The sequence below is a fragment of the Oncorhynchus mykiss genome, chromosome 19 (assembly GCF_057628025.1).
Source record: "Oncorhynchus mykiss isolate SJ-2025 chromosome 19, ASM5762802v1, whole genome shotgun sequence".
In the NCBI taxonomy this organism is placed as follows: domain Eukaryota; kingdom Metazoa; phylum Chordata; class Actinopteri; order Salmoniformes; family Salmonidae; genus Oncorhynchus; species Oncorhynchus mykiss.
Genome location: NC_143040.1, coordinates 14,697,726 through 14,725,000, shown reverse-complemented (window position 1 = coordinate 14,725,000; position 27,275 = coordinate 14,697,726). Strand labels below are relative to the sequence as shown.

General features: G+C 48.6%; 2 protein-coding genes across 4 annotated transcripts in view; one reads left to right on the top strand and one right to left on the bottom strand.

Annotated features, from left to right (window-relative positions):
- LOC110534793 (calcium uptake protein 3, mitochondrial) overlaps window positions 1-27,275 on the top strand; it is a 54,498-nt gene that overhangs the window by 5,877 nt on the left and 21,346 nt on the right. For all 3 annotated transcript variants that reach the window (XM_090210220.1, XM_090210219.1, XM_090210218.1), the window contains exons 5-7: window positions 16,223-16,270; window positions 19,892-19,974; window positions 20,198-20,269. In XM_090210220.1, coding sequence (XP_090066346.1) covers window positions 16,223-16,270; window positions 19,892-19,974; window positions 20,198-20,269 — 203 coding nt within the window. The remainder of the gene's footprint in view (window positions 1-16,222; window positions 16,271-19,891; window positions 19,975-20,197; window positions 20,270-27,275) is intronic.
- Window positions 2,083-4,039, bottom strand: LOC149975090 (uncharacterized). The gene is made up of 3 exons (XM_090211771.1): window positions 4,030-4,039; window positions 2,845-3,086; window positions 2,083-2,736 (listed from the first exon to the last, which is right to left on the bottom strand). Exons 1-3 carry the CDS (start codon window positions 4,037-4,039, stop codon window positions 2,179-2,181), a joined length of 810 nt encoding a protein of 269 aa, XP_090067897.1. The 3' UTR covers window positions 2,083-2,178.

Below are 27,275 nucleotides of genomic sequence, written 5' to 3'. Positions count from 1 at the left end.
TACAGACCAGTCATAGCTACAGACCTGTCATAGCTACAGTCCAGTCATAGCTACATACCTATCATAGCTACAGTCCTGTCATAGCTACAGTCCAGTCATAGCTACAGACCAGTAATAGCTACAGACCAGTCATAGCTACAGACCTGTAATAGCTACAGACCAGTCATAGCTACAGACCTGTCATAGCTACAGTCCTGTCATAGCTACAGTCCAGTCATAGCTACAGACCAGTAATAGCAACAGACCAGTCATAGCTACAGTCCTGTCATAGCTACAGACCAGTCATAGCTACAGTCCTGTCATAGCTACAGACCAGTAATAGCTACAGACCAGTCATAGCTACAGTCCTGTCATAGCTACAGACCAGTCATAGCTACAGTCCTGTCATAGCTACAGTCCAGTCATAGCTACAGACCAGTAATAGCTACAGACCAGTCATAGCTACAGTCCTGTCATGGCTCAGACCAGTAATAGCTACAGACCAGTCATATCTACAGTCCTGTCATAGCTACAGACCAGTAATAGCTACAGTCCTGTCATAGCTACAGTCCTGTCATAGCTACAGTCCTGTCATATCTACAGTGAAAGTGGTGCAGTGTGTCTTGGTGTATTTAGTTCAGGCTGTATGACAGTGACAGAACTACATGATGTCATAATGCTATAGGCTGTATGACAGAGACAGTGCTACATGATGTCATAATGCTACAGGATGTATGACAGTGACAGTGCTACATGCTGTCATAATGCTACAGGCTGTGTGACTGTGACAGTGCTACATGATGTCATAATGCTACAGGCTATATGACAGTGATAGTGTTGCGGTGTGTCTAGCTGTACAGGCTCTGGTCACAGTGTGGTTCCTCTAAGCCGGGGCCGGTCCCCCCTGTGGTCACCTTACGGTCGCCCTGGTAAACCCTAAAAATAGAATCACTCTCTCTGCTCTTCCCATGCCATCCTCTCATCCTATACTTTCCTCTCTTCTCACCCTCTTCTCTTCTCCACCTCTCCCCTCAGTTCCCTCTCCTCTTTTCCTTGTCACCCTCTCTTTCTTTATCCTTCCTCTTCTCTGTTTTCCTCCCCCTTTCGTTCTTCCCCTTTCATTTCCCTCTCTTTGCTCCATCCAATGCTTTCCCTCCCCTCCCCGCCCCTCCTCTCTTCTCCTCCTCTCTCTTCTCCTCTTCACCCTCTCCTCCATTCCTCTAGAAACATGCAGCAGCTATCTTCCGACAGCAGAGCCTTCTGCCCTCCATCCATCCTCTCCAACATAAAAATTGAAACAGTGAAAATGAATCACATACATTAATAAGACGTGTACTGTACCACAGAGAGAGAGAGAGACATACTGTACGAGAGGGAGAGAGATGGATACTGTTCGAGAGAGAGGCAGGGACCCGGTCGCAATTAAAGCAATTGCTTGTGGAGTACGTAACAGTGGAATCACATGGCTGTTGATTCCCCACGGTGATAATTATAACACGCTCAGCAGCATGCCGTACTGCCTTCCCCAACCAGGAAGCTAAATATAAACCTCTCTCAATTATGTACCTCTCCTCCCTCTACACCTCTCTCTCCTCTCCTCCCTTACCCCTCTCTCTCTCCCCTTCCTCCCTTACCCCTCTCTCTTTCTTCTCCTTCCTCTACCCCTCTCTCTCCTCTCCTCCCTCTACCCCTCTCTCTCTCCTCTCCTAACTCTACCTCTCTTTCTCCTCTCCTCCCTCTACCCCCCTCTCTCCTCTCCTCCCTTTATCCCTCTCTCTCTCTTCCCACTACCCCTCTCTCTCTCCTCTCCTCCCTCTACCCCTCTCTTTCTCCTCTCCTCCTGTCACGTTCGTTGAAAGGAGTAGACCAAGGCGCAGCGTGCGTAGGGTTCCACATATTTTAATAAACAAACAAAACAATAAAGCACAAACGAAATGTGAAGCTACTGGTGTGCACACAGGCAACTAACTGTAGATAAGATCTCACAAATCACAATTAAGGAAATGGCTACCTAAATATAATCCCCAATCAGAGACAATGATAAACAGCTGCCTTTGATTGGGAACCATATCAGGCCACCACAGAAGTACAATTCACCTAGAAGACCCACCCTAGTCACTATCACGCCCCAACTAACATAGAGAATGAACAGCTCTCTAAGGTCAGGGCGTGACAGTGGGCATCTACCGTCGGGGGCAGCTACGGTGCGGGGCGAAGTACCCACTCCGCTCGCAGATATGTCTTTATCCAAGGCGGCTCTGGTGCGTGGACCGTCGCTGGAGGCTCCGGACCGTAGATCGTCGCGGTAGGCTCTGGACTGAGAACCCCTGCTGGAGGCTCTGGTTTGATGACCGTCGCTGGAGGCTCCGGACCGTAGATCGTCGCGGTAGGCTCTGGATTGAGAACCCCTGCTGGAGGCTCTGGTTTGATGACCGTCGCTGGAGGCTCCGGACCGTAGATCGTCGCGGTAGGCTCTGGACTGAGAACCCCTGCTGGAGGCTCTGGTTTGATGACCGTCGCTGGAGGCTCCGGACGGTAGATCGTCGCGGTAGGCTCTGGACTGAGAACCCCTGCTGGAGGCTCTGGTTTGATGACCGTCGCTGGAGGCTCTAGACCGTAGATCGTCGCGGTAGGCTCTGGACTGAGAACCCCTGCTGGAGGCTCTGGTTTGATGACCGTCGCTGGAGGCTCTGGGCCGCAGACCGTCGCTGGAGGCTCCGGACCGCAGACCGTCGCTGGAGGTTCCGGACCGCAGACCTTCGCTGGAGGCTCCGGACCGCAGACCGTCACTGGAGGTTCCGAACCGCCGACCTTCGCTGGAGGCTCTGGACCGCAGACCATCGCTGGAGGCTCCGGACTGCAGACCGTCTCAGGAGGTTCCGGACCGCAGACCGTCTCAGGAGGTTCCGGACCGTGGACCGTCTCAGGAGGTTCCGGACTGTGGACCGTCATTGGAGGTTCCGGACTGTGGACCGTCGTTGGAGGTTCCGGACTGTGGACCGTCGTTGGAGGTTCCGGACTGTGGACCGTCATTGGAGGTTCCGGACTGTGGACCGTCGTTGGAGGTTCCGGACTGTGAAATGTCGCCGGAACCTCTGGACTGGGAACTGTCACCAGAATCTCTGGACTGGGAACTGTCACCGGAAGCGAGGGGTTCCGGAAGCCAGAGAGGGTAGATGGGGGAAGGAGAGGAGGGAAGGAGAGGAGAGAGGGTTAGAGGGAGGAGAGGAGAGAGAGAGGAGTAAAGGGAGGAGAGGAGAGAGAGAGGGGTAAAGGGAGGAGAGGAGAGGAGAGGGAGGGAGGGAGGGAGGGAGGGAGGGAGGGAGGGAGGGAGGGAGGGAGGAGAGGAGTGGGAGGGAGGAGAGGCGACGAGAGGAGAGGAGAGGGATGAGAGGAGAGGAGAGGAGAGGAGAGGAGAGGGGAGGGGAGGAGAGGAGAGGAGAGGAGAGGAGAGGAGAGGAGAGGAGAGGAGAGGAGAGGGAGGAGAGGAGAGGAGAGGAGAGGAGAGGAGAGGAGAGGAGGGGAGATGAGAGGGAGGGAGGAAGGAAGGAAGGAAGGAAGGAAGGAAGGAAGGAAGGAAGGAAGGAAGGAAGGAAGGAAGGAAGGAAGGAAGGAAGGAAGGAAGGAAGGAAGGAGGAGAGGCGAGGCGAGGAGAGGAAGGGAGAGGAGAGAGAGAAGAGAAGAGAAGAGAGGAGAGGAGAGGAGAGGAGAGGAGAGGAGAGGAGGGGAGGGGAGGGGAGAGGACAGGACAGGACAGGGAGGAGGGGAGAGGAGGAGAGAGAAGAGGACAGGGAGGAGGGGTGAGTAGGGGAGAGGAGAGGATGTTGTAAGTATGGTAGACTAGTACACTAGACGTGTATGACACTAGATGTGTCTGACACTAGATGTGTTGGGAATGGGATGTAGGAGTGTATTAGGAAAACACTAGTGAGGAAGTTGGGCCTGTCTCCAAGCTACAGCATATTTTCATACTGGCTGGGTCTAGTGTTGGTATTTCTATGAATGGCAGGGAGAAAGTTGGTGAGGCCTCTGCCAAGACTACACACTCACACAGACTCATACACACTTACACCCTCACATACACACACAGTAACACCCTGGTGTCCCTGAGAAGGTCACACCTGGGCTCCAGAGTAGAGACGTGGAAATGTTTTCTTGTCCTTCCCTCTTCCTGTTGCTTTAGGGAGGCTCCCCGTGCACATACTCCCCCACACATACACACACCTCACCCCCACACATACACACACCTCACCCCCACACATACACACACCTCACCCCCACACATACACACACCTCACCCCCACACATACACACACCTCACCCCCACACATACACACACCTCACCCCCACACATACACACACCTCACCCCAACACATACACACACCTCACCCCCACACATACACACACCTCACCCCCACACATACACACACCTCACCCCCACACATACACACCTCACCCCTACACATACACACATACACACACCTCACCCCCACACATACACACACCTCACCCCCACACACACATACACACACCTCACCCCCACACATACACACACCTCACCCCTACACATACACACACCTCACCCCTACACATACACACACACCTCACCCCTACACATACACGCATACACACACCTCACACCTCACCCCCACACATACACACACCTCACCCCCACACATACACAGACCTCACACCTCACCCCCACACATACCTCACCCCCACACATACACACACCTCACCCCCACACATACACACACCTCACCCCCACACATACACACACCTCACCCCTACACATACACACACCTCACCCCTACACATACACACACACCTCACCCCTACACATACACGCATACACACACCTCACACCTCACCCCCACACATACACACACCTCACCCCCACACATACACACACCTCCCCTACACATACACACACCTCACCCTACACATACACACACACCTCACCCCTACACATACACGCATACACACACCTCACACCTCACCCCCACACATACACACACCTCACCCCCACACATACACAGACCTCACACCTAACCCCCACACATACCTCACCCCCACACATACACACACCTCACCCCCACACATACACACACCTCACCCCACACATACACACACCTCACCCCTACACATACACACACCTCACCCCTACACATACACACACACCTCACCCCTACACATACACGCATACACACACCTCACACCTCACCCCCACACATACACACACCTCACCCCCACACATACACACACCTCACCCCTACACATACACACACCTCACCCCTACACATACACACACACCTCACCTCACCCCTACACATACACCATACACACACCTCACACCTCACCCCCACACTACACACAACTCACCCCCACACATACACACACCTCACACCTCACCCCCACACATACCTCACCCTAACACATACACACACCTCACCCCCACACATACACACACCTCACCCCCACACATACACACACCTCACCCCCACACATACACACACCTCACCCCTACACATACACACACCTCACCCCACAACATACACACACCTCACCCCTACACATACACATACCTCACCCCCACACATACACACACCTCACCCCCACACATACACACACCTCACCCCCACACATACACACACCTCACCCCCACACATACACACACCTCACCCCCACACATACACACACCTCACCCCCATACATACACACACCTCACCCCTACACATACACACACCTCACCCCCACACATACACACACCTCACCCCCACACATACACATACACACACCTCACCCCTACACATACACACACCTCACCCCCACACATACACACACCTCACCCCTACACATACACACACCTCACCCCTACACATACACACACCTCACCTCCACACATACACACACCTCACCCCTACACATACACACACCTCACCCCTACACATACACACACCTCACCCCCACACATACACACACCTCACCCTAACACATACACACACCTCACCCCCACACATACACACACCTCACCCCCACACATACACACACCTCACCCTAACACATACACACACCTCACCCCCACACATACACACACCTCACCCCCACACATACACACACCTCACCCCTACACATACACACACACCTCACCCCCACACATACACACACCTCACCCCCACACATACACACACCACATACACACACCTCACCCTAACACATACACACACCTCACCCCACACATACACACACCTCACCCCCACACATACACACACCTCACCCCCACACATACACACACCTCACACCTCACCCCCACACATACCTCACACCCCCACACATACACACACCTCACCCCCACACATACACACACCTCACCCCTACACATACACACACCTCACCCCTACACATACACACACACCTCACCCCTACACATACACGCATACACACACCTCACACCTCACCCCCACACATACACACACCTCACCCCCACACATACACACACCTCACACCTCACCCCCCACACATACCTCACCCCCACACATACACACACCTCACCCCCACACATACACACACCTCACCCCCACACATACACACACCTCACCCCTACACATACACACACCTCACCCCCACACATACACACACCTCACCCCTACACATACACATACCTCACCCCCACACATACACACACCTCACCCCCACACATACACACACCTCACCCCCACACATACACACACCTCACCCCCACAGATACACACACCTCACCCCTACACATACACACACCTCACCCCCACACATACACACACCTCACCCCCACACATACACATACACACACCTCACCCCTACACATACACACACCTCACCCCTACACATACACACACTCACCCCTACACATACACACACCTCACCCCCACACATACACACACCTCACCCCTACACATACACACACCACCACCCCTACACATACACACACCTCACCCCCACACATACACACACCTCACCCCTACACATACACACACCTCACCCCTACACATACACACACCTCACCCCCACACATACACACACCTCACCCTAACACATACACACACCTCACCCCCACACATACACACACCTCACCCCCACACATACACACACCTCACCCTAACACATACACACACCTCACCCCCACACATACACACACCTCACCCCCACACATAACACCACCTCACCCCTACACATACACACACACCTCACCCCCACACATACACACACCTCACCCCCACACATACACACACCTCACCCCCACACATACACACACCTCACCCTAACACATACACCACACCTCACCCCCACACATACACACACCTCACCCCCACACATACACACACCTCACCCCTACACATACACACACACCTCACCCCCACACATACACACACACCTCACCCCTACACATACACACACCTCACCCCTACACATACACACACACCTCACCCCTACACATACACACACACCTCACCCCTACACATACACACACACCTCACCCCTACACATACACACACCTCACCCCTACACATACACACACCTCACCCCTACACATACACACACCTCACCCCTACACATACACACACACCTCACCCCCACACATACACACACCTCACCCTAACACATACACACACCTCACCCCCACACATACACACACCTCACCCTAACACATACACACACCTCACCCCCACACATACACACACCTCACCACCACACATACACACACCTCACCCCCACACATACACACACCTCACCCCCCACTACACACACCACACCTCACCCCTACACATACACACACACCTCACCCCCACACATACACACACTCACCCCCACACATACACACACCTCACCCCCACACATACACACACCTCAACCTAACACATACACACACCTCACCCCCACATACACACACCCTCACCCCCACACATACACACACCTCACCCCTACACATACACACACACCTCACCCCCAAACATACACACACCTCACCCTAACACATACACACACCTCACCCCTACACATACACTCACACCTCACCCCCACACATACACACACCTCACCCCCACACATACACACACCTCACCCCCACACATACACACACCTCACCCCTACACATACACACACCTCACCCCTACACATACACACACCTCACCCCCACACATACACACACCTCACCCCTACACATACACACACCTCACCCCTACACATACACACACCTCACCCCCACACATACACACACCTCACCCTAACACATACACACACCTCACCCCCACACATACACACACCTCACCCCCACACATACACACACCTCACCCTAACAACCCCCACACCACACCTCCACCACCTCACACACACCCCACACACCCCCACACTCACCCCCACACATACACACACACACCTCCCCCCACAACACACACCCACACACACCTCCCACCCACACATACACACACCTCACCCCCACACATACACACACTCACCCCCCACATACACACACCTCACCCCCACACATACACACACCTCACCCACACACATACACACACCTCACCCCCACACATACACACACCTCACCCTACACATACACACACCTCACCCCTACACATACACACACCTCACCCTAACACATACACACACCTCACCCCTACACATACACACACACCTCACCCCCACACATCACACCCTACACATACACACACACCTCACCCCTACACATACACACACACCTCACCCCTACACATACACACACACCTCACCCCTACACATACACACACACCTCACCCCTACACATACACACACCTCACCCCTACACATACACACACCTCACCCCTACACATACACACACCTCACCCCTACACATACACACACACCTCACCCCCACACATACACACACCTCACCCTAACACATACACACACCTCACCCCCACACATACACACACCTCACCCTAACACATACACACACCTCACCCCCACACATACACACACCTCACCCCCACACATACACACACCTCACCCCCACACATACACACACCTCACCCCCACACATACACACACCTCACCCCTACACATACACACACACCTCACCCCCACACATACACACACCTCACCCCCACACATACACACACCTCACCCCCACACATACACACACCTCAACCTAACACATACACACACCTCACCCCCACACATACACACACCTCACCCCCACACATACACACACCTCACCCCTACACATACACACACACCTCACCCCCACACATACACACACCTCACCCTAACACATACACACACCTCACCCCTACACATACACACACACCTCACCCCCACACATACACACACCTCACCCCCACACATACACACACCTCACCCCCACACCACTCTTTTTTATCTTGCCAGTTAACATCAGCACAGCCCCACCAAAAAAAACAGGGAAAGGAGGAAAGGAAAGGAGAGGAAATGAGAGGAAAGAGGGAAGGAGATAAAAGGAGAGAAAGAATGAAGTGATCCGGGAGCAAAGGTGTGGTTGAGGAGGAAGACAACGTGGAGACACGTCTCTGTTGTGTTTGTTCTCGGTGATGTCGGGACACGCTTCCTTTGGCACTCGGTGACGGCCGAGGACAGTTTCAATCCCCGGAATGGCGTCGGATTACCGTTTGCTGTGCGCATGAGTCGGTGCTGGGCGGCAGACTCTGGAATGTTTCTGTGTGTTGTCCCTGCACATTTTATTTGGGTTGTCATGTCAAGAAGAGAGAGAGAGAGAGAGAGAGAGAGAGAGAGAGAGAGAGAGAGAGAGAGAGAGAGAGAGAGAGAGAGAGAGAGAGTGGGTGCGTGCGGTATTGGTGACTCGCGTCTGGAATCCAGTGATGCTCTCTCTCTCTCTCACTGTAGTGCACAGTGCAAACTCGTCAGAGAAAGTAGGCTTTCAAAGTGGGATAGTTAAGTTGGCCTTCCACTTCCAATAGGCATATAGGAAACAAAACCTTTTCAATATGGGACTGCTGATCAAAGTGTAATGTAATATACGAGATGATACCATATTATCAGAATGTAATATACAAGATGATACCATATTATCAGAATGTAATATACAAGATGATACCATATTATCAGAATGTAATATACAAGATGATACCATATTATCAGAATGTAATATACGAGATGATACCATATTATCAGAATGTAATATACAAGATGATACCATATTATCAGAATGTAATATACAAGATGATACCATATTATCAGAATGTAATATACAAGATGATACCATATTATCAGAATGTAATATACAAGATGATACCATATTATCAGAATGTCATATACAAGATGATACCATATTATCAGAATGTCATATACAAGATGATACCATATTATCAGAATGTAATATACAAGATGATACCATATTATCAGAATGTAATATACAAGATGATACCATATTATCAGAATGTCATATACAAGATGATACCATATTATCAGAATGTAATATACAAGATGATACCATTTTATCAGAATGTAATATACAAGATGATACCATATTATCAGAATGCAATATACAAGATGATACCCTATTATCAGAATGTAATATACAAGATGATACCATATTATCAGAATGTAATATACAAGATGATACCATATTATCAGAATGTAATATACAAGATGATACCATTTTATCAGAATGCAATATACAAGATGAAACCATATTATCAGAATGTCATATACAAGATGATACCATATTATCAGAATGTAATATACAAGATGATACCATATTATCAGGCCCGGTTTGTTGATCAGATCATGAGGTCTGGGAAAACTCCTGGATGAAGTTGTGAAAAAACACTCAGATTACAAGCGTTCATCTGGTAAGGTGTTCTTTGTTTTCCCAGACTTGTGACATTGACAGAAAAAACAAGGATGCGGGGAAAAAAAGAGGAGTACGAAAAATGTATGAGGTCACTACTGTAAGAGGCTCTGGATAAGAGTGTCTGATAAATGACTAAACAGTCAAATGTATGAGGTCACTACTGTAAGAGGCTCTGGATAAGAGTGTCTGATAAATGACTAAACAGTCAAATGTACGAGGTCACTACTGTAAGTGTCACGCCCTGACCTTAGTTATCTTTGTTTTCTTGATTATCAAAGTTATCTTTGTTTTCTTGATTATTTGGTTTGGTCAGGGTGTGACAAGGGTGGTTTGTTTGGTTTTTGTCTTGTCTAGGGGTTTTTGTACATCTATGGGGTTTTGGTTTGTCTAGGTAAATGTATGTCTATGGTTGCCTAGATTGGTTCTCAATTAGAGGCAGCTGTTTATCGTTGTCTCTGATTGGGAACCATATTTAGGTAGCCATATTCCTTGGTTTATCTGTGGGTTATTGTCTATGTATTAGTTGCCTGTGGCAGCACCAGTGTTTATATCTTCACGGTCGTTTTGTTAGTTTGTTTTAGTGCTCTTCCTTTAATAAAGAGGAATGTATTTTCATCACGCTGCTCCTTGGTCTCCTCGTTACAACGAACGTGACAGAATAACCCACCACACCAGGACCAAGCAGTGTGAAAGGGAGGAACAGCGCTTGGTGGAAGAATGGACCCGGGAGAAGGATGAGTGGGTGACAACCTGGGAGGAGATTGAGAGGTGGTCGATCGATCCAGGGAGAGTGCCAGAGCCCGCCTGGGATTCAATGGAACAGTGCGAGGAGGGATACAGGAGAATGGAGGAACGGGTACACGGTTAGCACCCAATATTTTTGGGGGAGGGGGGCACACGAGGAGATTGGCTGAGTCATGTAGGAGACCTGAGCCAACTCCTCGTGCTTACTGTGGGGATCGTGTTACTGGTCAGGCACCGTGTTATGCGGTGGAACGCATGGTGTCTCCAGTGCACTATTCTAGCCCGGTGCGTTCTACTCCAGCTCCTAGCATTGGCCGGGCTAGAATGGGCATCCAGCCAGGAAGGAGGGTGCCGGCTCAGCACTCCTGGTCTCCAGTATACCTCCTTGGACCAGGATATCCTGCGCCGGCTCAGCCCAGTGCGTTCTGTGCCAGCGCCCTGCATTTGCAGGGCGAAAATAAACATCCAGCCAGGACGGGTTGTGTCAGCTCCAGTACATCCTGTGCCTACTCCCCGCACTCGCCCTGAGGTGCGTATCACCAGCCCAGTACCACCATTGCCAACACCAAGCACCAGGCTTCCCGTGCGCCTCCAGGGTCCAGTACTCCCTGTTCCTGCTCCTCGCACTCGCCCTGAGGTGCGTGTCCCCAGCCCGGTACCACCAGTGCCGGCATCATGCAACAGGCCTATAGTGCGCCTCGGCAGTCCATAGCGTCTGGCGACAGTACCCAGTCCAGAGCATCTGGCGACAGTACCCAGTCCAGAGCGTCTGGCGACAGTACCCAGTCCAGACCGTCTGGCGACAGTACCCAGTCCAGACCGTCCGGCGACAGTACCCAGTCCAGACCGTCCGGCGACAGTACCCAGTCCAGACCGTCCGGTGACAGTACCCAGTCCAGACCGTCCGGCGACAGTACCCAGTCCAGACCGTCTGGCGACAGTACCCAGTCCAGACCGTCCGGCGACAGTTCACAGAACGGAACCTCCAACGACGGGCCACAGACCAGAACCTCCCACGACGGGCCACAGTCCAGAACCTCCCACGACGGGCCACAGTCCGGAACTCCCACGACGGTCCCCAGCTCGGGGTCTCCAGCGACGGTCCCCAGCCCGGGGTCTCTATTGAGGGTCCCCAGCCCTCAGTGTAAAGAAGGGAGGCGGCATCCAGAACCAAAGCCGCCACCGTTAGATGCCCACCCAGACCCTCCCATATAGGTTTAGGTTTGCGGCCGGGAGTCCTCACCTTTGGGGGGGGGGGGGGTTATCTTTGTTTTCTTGATTATCAAAGTTACAGTGCCTTGCGAAAGTATTCGGCCCCCTTGAACTTTGCGACCTTTTGCCACATTTCAGGCTTCAAACATAAAGATATAAAACTGTATTTTTTGTGAAGAATCAACAACAAGTGGGACACAATCATGAAGTGGAACGACATTTATTGGATATTTCAAACTTTTTTAACAAATCAAAAACTGAAAAATTGGGCGTGCAAAATTATTCAGCCCCCTTAAGTTAATACTTTGTAGCGCCACCTTTTGCTGCGATTACAGCTGTAAGTCGCTTGGGGTATGTCTCTATCAGTTTTGCACATCGAGAGACTGAAATTTTTTCCCATTCCTCCTTGCAAAACAGCTCGAGCTTAGTGAGGTTGGATGGAGAGCATTTGTGAACAGCAGTTTTCAGTTCTTTCCACAGATTCTCGATTGGATTCAGGTCTGGACTTTGACTTGGCCATTCTAACACCTGGATATGTTTATTTTTGAACCATTCCATTGTAGATTTTGCTTTATGTTTTGGATCATTGTCTTGTTGGAAGACAAATCTCCATCCCAGTCTCAGGTCTTTTGCAGACTCCATCAGTTTTTCTTCCAGAATGGTCCTGTATTTGGCTCCATCCATCTTCCCATCAATTTTAACCATCTTCCCTGTCCCTGCTGAAGAAAAGCAGGCCCAAACCATGATGCTGCCACCACCATGTTTGACAGTGGGGATGGTGTGTTCAGCTGTGTTGCTTTTACGCCAAACATAACGTTTTGCATTGTTGCCAAAAAGTTCAATTTTGGTTTCATCTGACCAGAGCACCTTCTTCCACATGTTTGGTGTGTCTCCCAGGTGGCTTGTGGCAAACTTTAACCGACACTTTTTATGGATATCTTTAAGAAATGGCTTTCTTCTTGCCACTCTTCCATAAAGGCCAGATTTGTGCAATATACGACTGATTGTTGTCCTATGGACAGAGTCTCCCACCTCAGCTGTAGATCTCTGCAGTTCATCCAGAGTGATCATGGGCCTCTTGGCTGCATCTCTGACCAGTCTTCTCCTTGTATGAGCTGAAAGTTTAGAGGGACGGCCAGGTTTTGGTAGATTTGAAGTGGTCTGATACTCCACTTCCATTTCAATATTATCGCTTGCACAGTGCTCCTTGGGATGTTTAAAGCTTGGGAAATCTTTTTGTATCCAAATCCGGCTTTAAACTTCTTCACAACAGTATCTCGGACCTGCCTGGTGTGTTCCTTGTTCTTCATGATGCTCTCTGCGCTTTTAACGGACCTCTGAGACTATCACAGTGCAGGTGCATTTATACGGAGACTTGATTACACACAGGTGGATTGTATTTATCATCATTAGTCATTTAGGTCAACATTGGATCATTCAGAGATCCTCACTGAACTTCTGGAGAGAGTTTGCTGCACTGAAAGTAAAGGGGCTGAATAATTTTGCACGCCCAATTTTTCAGTTTTTGATAGTTTTTTGTTAAAAAAGTTTGAAATATCCAATAAATGTCGATCCACTTCATGATTGTGTCCCACTTGTTTTTGATTCTTCACAAAAAATACAGTTTTATATCTTTATGTTTGAAGCCTGAAATGTGGCAAAAGGTCGCAAAGTTCAAGGGGGCCGAATACTTTCGTAAGGCACTGTATCTTTGTTTTCTTGATTATTTGGTTTGGTCAGGGTGTGACAAGGGTGGTTTGTTTAGTTTTTTGTCTTGTCTAGGGGTTTTTGTACATCTATGGGGTTTTGGTTTGTCTAGGTAAATGTATGTCTATGGTTGCCTAGATTGGTTCTCAATTAGAGGCAGCTGTTTATCGTTGTCTCTGATTGGGAACCATATTTACGTATCCATATTCCTTGGTTTATCTGTGGGTTATTGTCTATGTATTAGTTGCTAAACAATTTTTGTTGTTTTGCTTGTTTTAGTGCTCTTCCTTTAATAAAGAGGAATGTATTCTCATCAGGCTGCTCCTTGGTCTCCTCGTCTGAGAAATGACTAAACAGTCAAATGTATGAGGTCACTACTGTAAGAGGCTCTGGATAAGAGTGTCTGATAAATGACTAAACATTAAAATGTACACATTTTGAAAAACAATAGGAGGTTAAACTAGTAGAATAAAGACAGCAGATAGTTGCAGTTCAAACACTTTATTGAGTTGGCCTCTCCTCGTGGGAGACAAGCCAAGCAAATCACCTACTGCCAAAGTTGTTATTAGCTGTATTGAGTATTTGAGTAAGCCTGGGACAAGGAGCATCCAACCCTAGTGTGAGGTCCAGGGCAGGGAGCAGGGGTAGCTCCACTAAGCTGAGGTATCATGTTCCCCTCCTCTCCCCTTCCTGAAGCAGGGAGTCTCTCTCCCGTAACACTCAGTGCAGTCACCCTGAACTATCAGTGGACAGACAGGCTACTGTCTTCCTCTACAAACAAAAACCTGGTGGAAGAGGGAATGCTTTCAGCCGCCGTGTAACAGACCAACACTCACATGTAGAGAAACATGAGCACACACACACACACACACACACACACACACACACATAGAGAAACATGAGCATACACACACTCCCCTTCCAGCACCTAGACCACAGCAGCGGTCCTCCATCTCACTGGGCCATGCCTGTGTTTCCCCTGGCCCCAACAAAGAGGAGCAGAGGGGACATCATCCTAAATGGACCACACCCTCAGGCTGGCCATCCCCTCAACGCTTTACACCTTGCCTCTCCAAACACAACACGGCTGGTTGGGATCTCTTTCCACCCCCCTCCCCCCCACCGTGTGTGTATGCTGCATTGGGGGTGTACATGTTTGTGTGTGTGTGTGTGTGTGTGTGTGTGTGTGTGTGTGTGTGTGTGTGTGTGTGTGTGTGTGTGTGTGTGTGTGTGCGTGTGTGCGTGTGTGTGTGTGTTCTACCACCCAGTGTTCTAGGTCTTGGGTCTCAGCACCGCTCACTTGCAGTGTAAAAACACCCGCAGCTCTAGTGTGGCCAAAACACCGCCTGCGGCTCAACTCAAAGGCACCTTTTTACATTTTTAGATGTTATCTGCATGAAAAGGGGATTACTCCTTCTCTACTCCTCTCCGGGAGAAGAGGGGAGGAGGGGAAGGTCTGTTCTACCCTTCCATTTATCTAGAGGAGGCCCGTCTTTGAACAATCAGTAAACATTTTAATCTGGCCTTCAGCCAAGCCGCCTCTAGTGTCCCGGAGTTTGAAAGAAAAAAATCAGGACCCCGACCAGCTGTTTGAGAGTTGGTGAAGGAGAGCGAGAAGGAGAGAGAGAGGGAGAGAGAGAGTGCTTTATTGTACATTAACAGAATGAATATTGTCAACTGTCCTTTGATGTTCCTTCTTCTCTTTTTCTTTCCAGGCATCATCGCTTACACCGAGTATCTCTTTCTGCTCTGCATTCTGACAAGTGAGTCTCTCTACGCTCTACACTCTCTCTCTTTCTCTCCCTTCCGCTCCCTCTCTTTCTCTCTATCACATACTCTTTCTATCTCTTTCTTTTTCCTCTCTCTCACTCTCTTTCTCTCTCTGTGTTCTACTCTCTGCCCTACCTCTCTCTCTCTCTCATGAAGAGGGGCTGGTGGTGCCCTCTGCTTACATTAAACACAAATCATTACTAAAGGCCAGCGTTGGTCTGTTAAAGTTTACAGTATGTCCCAGACATGGGCGGCCCACCCAAGATCTCCAGTCCCTGAAAAAATACCAAAATCTCCTGTACCTTACACTACGGTAGGTGGTCAAATCTACACTTAACCTGACGAAGCTGCCAAGACACAGAAGGTCCTGAGTTAAGACAAGATAAGATAAAACACGAGTTAAGATAAAACATGAGTTAAGACAAGATAAGATAAAACACGAGTCAAGACAAGATAAGATAAAACACAAGTTAAGATAAGATAAAACATGAGTTAAGACAAGATAAGATAAAACACGAGTTAAGATAAGATAAGATAAAACATGAGTTAAGACAAGATAAGTTAAAACACGAGTTAAGACAAGGTAAGATATAACACGAGTCAAGACAAGATAAGATAAAACACAAGTTAAGATAAGATAAAACATGAGTTAAGACAAGATAAGATAAAACACGAGTTAAGATAAGATAAGATAAAACATGAGTTAAGACAAGATAAGTTAAGACACGAGTTAAGACAAGATAAGATAAAACACGAGTTAAGACAAGATAAGTTAAAACATTAGTTAAGACAAGATAAGTTAAAACATTAGTTAAGACAAGATAAGATAAAACACGAGTTAAGATAAGATAAAACACAAGTTAAGATAAGATAAAACATGAATATTACTATAAATATTTATATTCATGAAATCACAAATGCAATATAGGAAAACACAGTTTAGCCTTTTGTTAATCCACCTGTTGTGTCAGATTTTGAAATTATGCTTTACAGCGAAAGCAATCCAAGTGTTTGTGTAAGTTTATCGATCGCACGATGAAACATTAACTACACTTAGCATCAGGTAGCTCGGTCACGAAAATCAGAAAAGCAATCAAATTAATCGTTTACCTTTGATGATCTTCGGATGTTTTCACTCCCGAGACTCCCAGTTACACAACAAATGTTCCTTTTGTTCCATAAAGATTAGTTTTAGATCCAAAATACCTCAGTTTGTTTGTCGCGTTATGTTCAGAAATCCACAGGAAAGAGCGGTCACGACAACGCAGACTAAAATTCCAAATAGTTTCCATAATGTCCACAGAAACATGTCAAACGTTTTTTATAATCAATCCTCTGGTTGTTTTTAAAATATATAATCGATAATATATCAACCGCAAATACCTATCCAAACTCTGTTGCGCGAGCAAAACTCGTGACCACTTGACGCGATGTTATCGTTCTGGCTCATTTTTCAAAATAAAAGCCTGAAACTATGTCTGAAGACTGTTGATACCTTGAGGAAGCGAAAGGAAAAGGAATCTGGTTCATATCCCTTTAAATGGAGCAAAGGGAGGCTATGGAACATGGAGTTTTCAAAAAAGACACCACTTCCTGTTTTGATTTTCCTCAGGGTTTCGCCTGCAATATCAGTTCTGTTATACTCACAGACAATATTTTGACAGTTTTGGAAATTTTTGAGTGTTTTCTATCCAATACTACTAATAATATGCATATATTAGCAACTGAGACTGAGGAACTGGCCGTTTACAATGGGCACCTTTTCATCCAAGCGACTCAATACTGCCTCTGCAGCCATATAAAGTTCAGATAAGATAAATCATGAGTTAAGACAATATAAGATAAAACATGAGTTAAGACAGGATTAGATAAAACACAAGTTAAGATAAGATAAAACATGAGTTAAGATAAGATAAGATAAAACATTAGTTGTTAGTTAGTTTGTTTTGTGTGATAATGTCCGTTATTTATGTCCAAATGCCTCCTTTTGTTAGCGCGTTCGGTATACATATCCAAACGCTCATTCTGGGACAAAAACTTCAAAAAGTTATATTACAGGTCGAAGAAACATTTCAAACTAAGTACAGAATCAATCATTAGAATGTTAACATATAGCTTCAATAAAGTTCCAACCGGAGTATTCCTTTGTGTCTTGATGAGCAATGGAACGCAAGTGGATACCATGAGGAATGCGCGTGATCAGAAAATGGTTGACTGCCAGTCACCTGATAGATTCTGCTCTCATTCAGTCCCACAACACAGTAGAAGTCTCATTCAAATTTCTATAGACGGTTGACATCTAGTGGAAGCCCTAGGAAGTGCAACATCATTAATATCTCAAGGGGATTTCAATGGGAACTTTAGAGTGTTTTCTATCCAATACTAATAATAATATGCATATATTAGCAACTGAGACTGAGGAGCAGGCCGTTTACTTTGGGCAACTTATTCATCCAAGCTACTCAACACTGCCCCCCAGCCATAAGAAGTTTAAGACAATATAAGATAAAGCATGTGTTACGACAACATTGAGTGGCTTTGAGACAGGTGCTTAGCAGGTAGCCTAGCGGTTAGAGCATTGAGCCAATAACCGAAAGGTTGCTCGTTCGAATACCCGAGCCGACTGTGAAAAATCTGTTGATGTGCCCTTGAGCAAGGCACTTTACCCTAACATGCTCCAGGGGCTTTGCACCACCCTGTAAAACAACACATTTCACTGTAGCTATCCAGTATATGTGACAATGAAAGATATTATTTTGTAAATGAAGACTCAACACACATCTGCTCCCAACATTTCAACTCCTATAAATGTAGGTATTCATCATATAGGCCTTCATCAACATTGTTACAATAAAAACACACTTGGAGGCATATATTGCTTTGTCTGCGTCCCAAATGGCACCCAATTCGCTATATAGTGCACTACTTCTGTCCATGGCCCTGGGAAAAAAGTGGTGCACTACATAGGGAATAGGATGCTATTTGGGACGTAGGCTTAAAACTGGCGTTGACAGTCTGTGCAGATAAATCTGAGGTGCTGCTCTGCTGTTGTTGCTCACTGAGGGTCTAACGAGGCAATGAGGCATCTCAGTCATCGCTGCTACACACACTTTGCGTGGTAACCCAGCGCTGGAGTAATATTGACATAGCACTTGCCAAGATGAGAGAGAAAGATCAACAGGTATGCATGTACATTGTAGTCATTTAGCAGATGCTCTTATCCAGAGCGACTTAAAGGGGCAGTTAAGGTTAAGTGCCTCGCTCAAGGGCACATCTACAGATGTTTCACCTAGTCCGCTCAGGGATTCAAACCAGTGACCTTTGGGTAAAGATTCATTCATGGATATCATTTCAACAGTAGTGACGTAGTGAGATATGTGGGATGGTAACAGTGATAACACAGACAACTGTGTCAAATTACATTGATGTGTTTGAGCAAAACAGACCACACAACAGATCTTGCCATCATCTGGATACACTGATCGCAGAACACATAATGACTTGAGTCCAGTCCCTGTGGTGTTGAGGTCACTCATCTTTCTAGACATCTAGTAGTCCATTCAGGCCCTACGGTGTGGAGATTAGTCATCTTCATACCTCCTCCTCTTCCTCAGAGCCCCACGCAGGCTTCAAGATCGCCTTCAACATGTTCGACGCCGACGGAAACCAGATGGTTGACAAGAGGGAGTTCCTAGTGGTGAGTTACCCTTACTGCTCGCTTAATAAATAAAGAATTGAATTTGAATAATGCATTTAACAGTTTTATGTGTCAAGAAGATAACTGCTGCACACTGTTGATCTCACACATCATCTCTGTGCTCTCCTCTCCTCTCCTCTCCTCTCTCTCCTCTCCTCTCCTCTCCTCTCCTCTCCTCTCCTCTCCTCTCCTCTCCTCTCCTCTCCTCTCCTCTCCGCTCTAGCTGCAGGAGATCTTCAGGAAGAAAAATGAGAAGAAGGGGAGGAAAGGAGATGTGGAGAAGTCAGCTCAGCTGGTAAGAGCAAACAAGAGGGAGAGAGACTATATTTGTGATTGTATGTATGTGTCATACATGTGTGTGTGTGTGTGTGTGTGTGTGTGTGTGTGTGTGTGTGTGTGAGCGTGTGCGTGTGTGTGTGTGTGTGTGTGTGTGAGCGTGTGCGTGTGTGTGTGTGTGTGCGTGTGTGTGTGTGTGTGTGTGTGAGCGTGTGCGTGTGTGTGTGTGTGTGCGTGTGTGTGTGTGTGTGTGTGTGTGTGTGTGTGTGTGTGTGTGTGTGTGTGTGTGTGTGTGTGTGTGTGTGTGAGCGTGTGCGTGTGTGTGTGTGTGTGCGTGTGTGCGTGTGTGTGTGTGTGTGTCGTGCATGTATGTGTTCTAGCTAATTTCCCCCACAGCAAGCGACAGGACCAGCCTCTCCCAACAGTACCTCTCCCCCCAAGTCAAACAACAATGTCTGTTTTATTGAGTTTCTGTTATGCTATTGAACATGTCTTTACAAAGAATTATACACCAAGAATAGATCATAAATCTGTCTTGCCTACTACTTACTAGAGCTACATACTGTGTACTAATACTACATACTATTTATAATGTTCTGTTTAGTGAAAACGAATGCAGTAAGCGACACGTATCAACATACTAGACTCACCTATACTGAGATCTAATGCGCAACCGTGTTGTTTCCCTCCATTGGTTTATTTTGGTAGCGCCTCCCCTTATCTCATTATCAGGTGAATATCAGCTGTTGTCAAACACACGCCGGTCTGAAAAGACACGTATCTCTCTCAACAGCATGCAGCGAATTCTACTAGTTAAAAGCCAAAATGAGTATGACATCCTGGCATTGAAAACTTGGAACATTTCATACACTATAAAATGTTCTATTTTCACATACCCAAAGTGCCTACTATTTATAACGCAGGTACGGGCATTTAGACACAGCCCACGTGTGTTGTACTTGTTATCAATACTGAATTGAGAGGTCATAGAAATCATATTTGAAGAAAAAAAAATATTTCTCTTACAGTATAATATGACATTAAAACATCAACCTCCAAGCATGTTCAGGAGTTGTTTTGTCGCCTTGTGCTTTCCCACACTTCACACACACACACACACACTACAGAGAGTGCATTCCGTTCACTTTGAAGTTAAGATCCCTCTCGCTTGCGTCAGGACCGGTGGGAGACGAGCAGAGCCAAAATGGCCTCCTTTCCCAGTGTTTTGTGGATGGGTGACATCTCCCGTAAGCAGCCCATGTGGCCCAACATAAACAAGACGATCTGATAGAGAGATAAGAGGGGATGAGAGGGGATTGTGGGAGTTTCTGTGGCTTTAGCTTCAGAGGGACCAGACACACTTAGCCAGACGGCTCCTCGGAGGGGCACAGCTGAGGAATGTTGTTTAAAGACTGGGTCCTAAATGGCACCCTACAGAGGTAGGATCTTCATTTGAGCCAGTTTGTTACAGCAGGAAAATAATCCTGCAGCAACAGGAAATGTGACTTATTATGTGGATTATAGTTAATGGCCATTTTTGTAGGGGTTGATACATTTTCCGTACGGGAAAATCAAGTCGGACATTTCAAAGTGGAAACACTACAATACACTACAAGTTTAACATTTCCTTCAGTTCTCCTGCAACAGTGTGATCAAATTAAGATCCTACATCTGTATTCCCTTTAAAGTGCACTACTCAATTTCCTATAGATGGGTTGTCTGAAAACGTCACGGAAATGATGAATGATGGTGATGAAATGATGATTCTGAAGGGTCAGATAGCGAGCAACAATGACAACAAGCTGCCATGTGGGGAATCGTGGGTTGTTCGTTTCTGTCATGTATTGTCATGTTGTGTCTTTCTGTCCTTTCCTTTCACCCTGTCTCCCTCTGCTGGTCGTATTAGGTTACCTTTTCTCCCCCGCTTTCCCCCAGCTGTTCCTTGTCTCCTCCTGACTACCTCGTCACCCCGTTTCCCACCTGTTCCCTTTTTCCCTCTGATTAGTCCCCTATATCTCTCTCTGTTTTTGTTCCTGTCCTTGTCGGATTCTTGTTTGTTGTGTTTCATGCCTGAGCCAGACTATCGTCATGTTTGCTGTAACCTTGTCCTGTCCTGTTGGAATCTGCCGGTCTATCTGAGCCTACCTATGTTTGGTTATTAAAGAAGCTCTGTTTAAGTTAGTTCGCTTTTGGGTCCTCATTCACTCACCGTAACAGAAGAATCCGACCAAGAATGGACCCAGCGACTTCGGATCCTCTCCACTCAGCCGTCGAGATCCAGGGAGCGATGCTAGGCAGACACGAGCAGGAATTGTCTGCTGCTCGACATGCCGTTGAGACCCTGGCCACCCAAGTCTCCAACCTCACAGAACAGGTTCACCATCTCCGCCTCGATCCACCGGCCACTTCCAGGGCTTTCGAATCTCCGGAGCCCAGAATCAATAACCCGCCGTGTTACTCTGGGGAGCCCACTGAATGCCGCTCGTTCCTCACCCAGTGTGATATTGTGTTTTCTCTCCAGCCCAACACTTACGCCAGGAGCACTGCTCGTGTCGCCTACGTCATATCTCTCCTTACTGGACGGGCTCGTGAGTGGGGCACGGCAATCTGGGAGGCAAGGGCTGAGTGTACTAACCAGTATCAGGACTTTAAGGAGGAGATGATACGGGTTTTTGATCGATCTGTTTTTGGGGAGGAGGCTTCCAGGGCCCTGGCTTCCCTATGTCAAGGCAATCGATCCATAACAGACTACTCTATTGAGTTTCGCACTCTTGCTGCCTCCAGTGGCTGGAACGAGCCGGCTTTGCTCGCTCGTCTTCTGGAGGGTCTCCGCGCAGAGGTAAAGGATGAGATTCTCTCCCGGGAGGTTCCTTCCAGCGTGGATTCCTTGATTGAACTCGCTATTCGCATTGAGCGACGGGTTGATCTTCGTCACCGAGCTCGTGGAAAGGAGCTCGCGTTCTCCGTTGCCCCCCTCTCCGCATCACTACCATCTTCCTCTGCCGGCTCGGGAGCTGAGCCTATGCAGCTGGGAGGTATCCGCATCTCGACTAAGGAGAGGGACCGGAGAATCACCAACCGCCTCTGTCTCTATTGCGGTTCTGCTGGTCATTTTGTCACTTCATGTCCAGTAAAAGCCAGAGCTCATCAGTAAGCGGAGGGCTACTGGTGAGCGCTACTACTCCTGTCTCTCCTTCAAGATCCTGCACTACCTTGTCGGTCCATCTACGCTGGACCGGTTCGTCAGCTTCCTGCAGTGCCTTAATAGACTCTGGGGCGGAGGGCTGTTTTATGGACGAGACCTGGGCTCGGGAACATGACATTCCTCTCAGACAGTTAAGGGAGTCCACGGCCTTGTTCGCCCTGGATGGTAGTCCTCTCCCCAGGATTCAGCGTGAGACGCTACCTTTAACCCTCACTGTTTCTGGTAATCATAGCGAAACCATTTCTTTTTTGATTTTTCGTTCACCTTTTACACCTGTTGTTTTGGGCCATCCCTGGCTAGTTTGTCATAATCCTTCCATTAATTGGTCTAGTAATTCTATCCTCTCCTGGAACGTCTCTTGTCATGTGAAATGTTTAATGTCTGCTATCCCTCCTGTTTCCTCTGTCTCTTCTTCACAGGAGGAGCCTGGTGATTTGACAGGGGTGCCGGAGGAATATCACGATCTGCGCACGGTGTTCAGTCGGTCCAGGGCCACCTCTCTTCCTCCACACCGGTCGTATGATTGTAGTATTGATCTCCTTCCGGGAACCACTCCCCCCCGGGGTAGACTATACTCTCTGTCGGCTCCCGAACGTAAGGCTCTCGAGGATTATTTGTCTGTAGCTCTTGACGCCGGTACCATAGTCCCCTCCTCCTCTCCCGCCGGAGCGGGGTTTTTTTTTTGTCAAGAAGAAGGACGGGTCTCTGCGCCCCTGCATAGATTATCGAGGGCTGAATGACATAACAGTTAAGAATCGTTATCCGCTTCCTCTTATGTCTTCAGCCTTCGAGATCCTGCAGGGAGCCAGGTTTTTCACTAAGTTGGACCTTCGTAACGCTTACCATCTCGTGCGCATCAGGGAGGGGGACGAGTGGAAGACGGCGTTTAACACTCCGTTAGGGCTCCGTTAGGGCACTTTGAATACCGGGTTCTTCCTTTCGGCCTCGCCGAAGCTGCAGCGCTTTCTCGGCTTCGCGAACTTCTATCGTCGTTTCATCCGTAATTTCGGTCAGGTGGCAGCTCCTCTCACAGCCCTTACTTCTGTCAAGACGTGCTTTAAGTGGTCCGTTTCCGCCCAGGGAGCTTTTGATCTCCTCAAGAATCGTTTTACATCCGCTCCTATCCTTGTTACACCTGACGTCTCTAGACAGTTCGTTGTCGAGGTTGACGCGTCAGAGGTGGGCGTGGGAGCCATTCTTTCTCAGCGCTCCCTCTCTGACGAGAAGGTCCACCCATGCGCGTATTTTTCTCATCGCCTGTCCCCGTCGGAACGTAACTATGATGTGGGAAACCGCGAACTGCTCGCCATCCGGTTAGCCCTAGGCGAATGGCGACAGTGGTTGGAGGGGGCGACCGTTCCTTTTGTCGTTTGGACTGACCATAGGAACCTTGAGTACATCCGTTCTGCCAAACGACTTAATGCGCGTCAGGCGCGTTGGGCGCTGTTTTTCGCTCGTTTCGAGTTCGTGATTTCTTATCGTCCGGGCTCTAAGAACACCAAGCCTGATGCTTTATCTCGTCTCTTCAGTTCTTCAGTAGCCTCCACTGACCCCGAGGGGATTCTCCCTGAGGGGCGTGTTGTCGGGTTGACTGTCTGGGGAATTGAGAGGCAGGTAAAGCAAGCGCTCACTCACACTCCGTCGCCGCGCGCTTGTCCTAGGAACCTTCTTTTCGTTCCCGTTCCTACTCGCCTGGCCGTTCTTCAGTGGGCTCACTCTGCCAAGTTAGCCGGCCACCCTGGCGTTCGGGGTACGCTTGCTTCCATTCGCCAGCGTTTTTGGTGGCCCACCCGGGAGCATGACACGCGTCGTTTCGTGGCTGCTTGTTCGGTCTGCGCGCAGACTAAGTCCGGTAACTCCCCTCCTGCCGGCCGTCTCAGGCCGCTTCCCATTCCCTCTCGACCGTGGTCTCACATCGCCTTAGATTTTGTCACCGGACTGCCTTCGTCAGCGGGGAAGACTGTTATTCTTACGGTTGTCGATAGGTTCTCTAAGGCGGCTCATTTCATTCCCCTTGCTAAGCTTCCTTCTGCTAAAGAGACGGCACAAATCATCATCGAGAATGTTTTCAGAATTCATGGCCTTCCGTCAGACGTCGTTTCGGACAGAGGTCCGCAATTCACGTCTCAATTTTGGAGGGAGTTTTGCCGTTTGATTGGGGCTTCCGTCAGTCTCTCTTCCGGCTTTCACCCCCAGTCTAACGGTCAAGCAGAACGGGCCAATCAGACTATTGGTCGCATCTTACGCAGTCTTTCTTTTCGCAACCCTGCGTCTTGGTCAGAGCAGCTCCCCTGGGCAGAATACGCCCACAACTCGCTTCCTTCGTCTGCGACCGGGCTATCTCCTTTTCAGAGTAGCCTCGGGTACCAGCCTCCGCTGTTCTCATCTCAGTTCGCCGAGTCCAGCGTCCCCTCCGCTCAGGCTTTTGTCCAACGTTGCGAGCGCACCTGGAAGAGGGTCAGGTCTGCACTTTGCCGTTATAGGACGCAGACTGTGAGGGCTGCTAATAAGCGTAGAACTAAGAGTCCTAGATATTGTCGCGGTCAGAGAGTTTGGCTCTCCACTCAGAACCTTCCCCTTAAGACGGCTTCTCGCAAGTTGACCCCGCGGTTCATTGGTCCGTTCCGTATTTCTCGGGTCATTAATCCTGTCGCAGTTCGACTTCTTCTTCCGCGATACCTTCGTCGCGTCCACCCGGTCTTCCATGTCTCCTGTATTAAGCCCGTTCTTCGCGCCCCCGCTCGTCTTCCCCCCCCCCCCCCCATCCTTGTCGAGGGCGCACCCATCTACAGGGTCCGCAGGATTTTGGACATGCGTCCTCGGGGCCGTGGTCACCAGTACCTCGTTGATTGGGAGGGGTACGGTCCTGAGGAGAGGAGTTGGGTTCCCTCTCGGGACGTGCTGGACCGTGCGCTGATCGAGGATTTCCTCCGTTGCCGCCAGGTTTCCTCCTCGAGTGCGCCAGGAGGCGCTCGGTGAGTGGGGGGGTACTGTCATGTATTGTCATGTTGTGTCTTTCTGTCCTTTCCTTTCACCCTGTCTCCCTCTGCTGGTCGTATTAGGTTACCTTTTCTCCCCCGCTTTCCCCCAGCTGTTCCTTGTCTCCTCCTGACTACCTCGTCACCCCGTTTCCCACCTGTTCCCTTTTTCCCTCTGATTAGTCCCCTATATCTCTCTCTGTTTTTGTTCCTGTCCTTGTCGGATTCTTGTTTGTTGTGTTTCATGCCTGAGCCAGACTATCGTCATGTTTGCTGTAACCTTGTCCTGTCCTGTCGGAATCTGCCGGTCTATCTGAGCCTACCTATGTTTGGTTATTAAAGAAGCTCTGTTTAAGTTAGTTCGCTTTTGGGTCCTCATTCACTCACCGTAACAGTTTCAGCTCGTTTCATCTTGTTATTGATACCATGTCTTGTTTTGACTGGTCATGTCTATGCTAATATGGCAAAAATTAGCTACCTACAGTATCAGCTGTAACAATGTATTTGAGAGACAACAAGTGCTTATTGTGCAAATGTATTTATGTTTTCAATAACCACTGGAGACTAAATATAGTTTACATGTTGTCAACAGTCTAAGCCAACCACGTCTGTTTTGCCCCATAGTTGCGCACGCCTCGGTTTTGCTGCTAAACAACCGACCTTCTATATAGTGCACTACTTTTGCACCCTATTCCCTGTATAGTGCCCTCATTTTGACCAGAGCCCATAGTCAATATAAGTGCGCTTTATACAAATGTAGGATCTTAATTAGAGCTAGTTTGCTACAGCAGGAAAATAATCCTGCATCAACAGGAAATGTGAATTATTATGTGGATTATAAT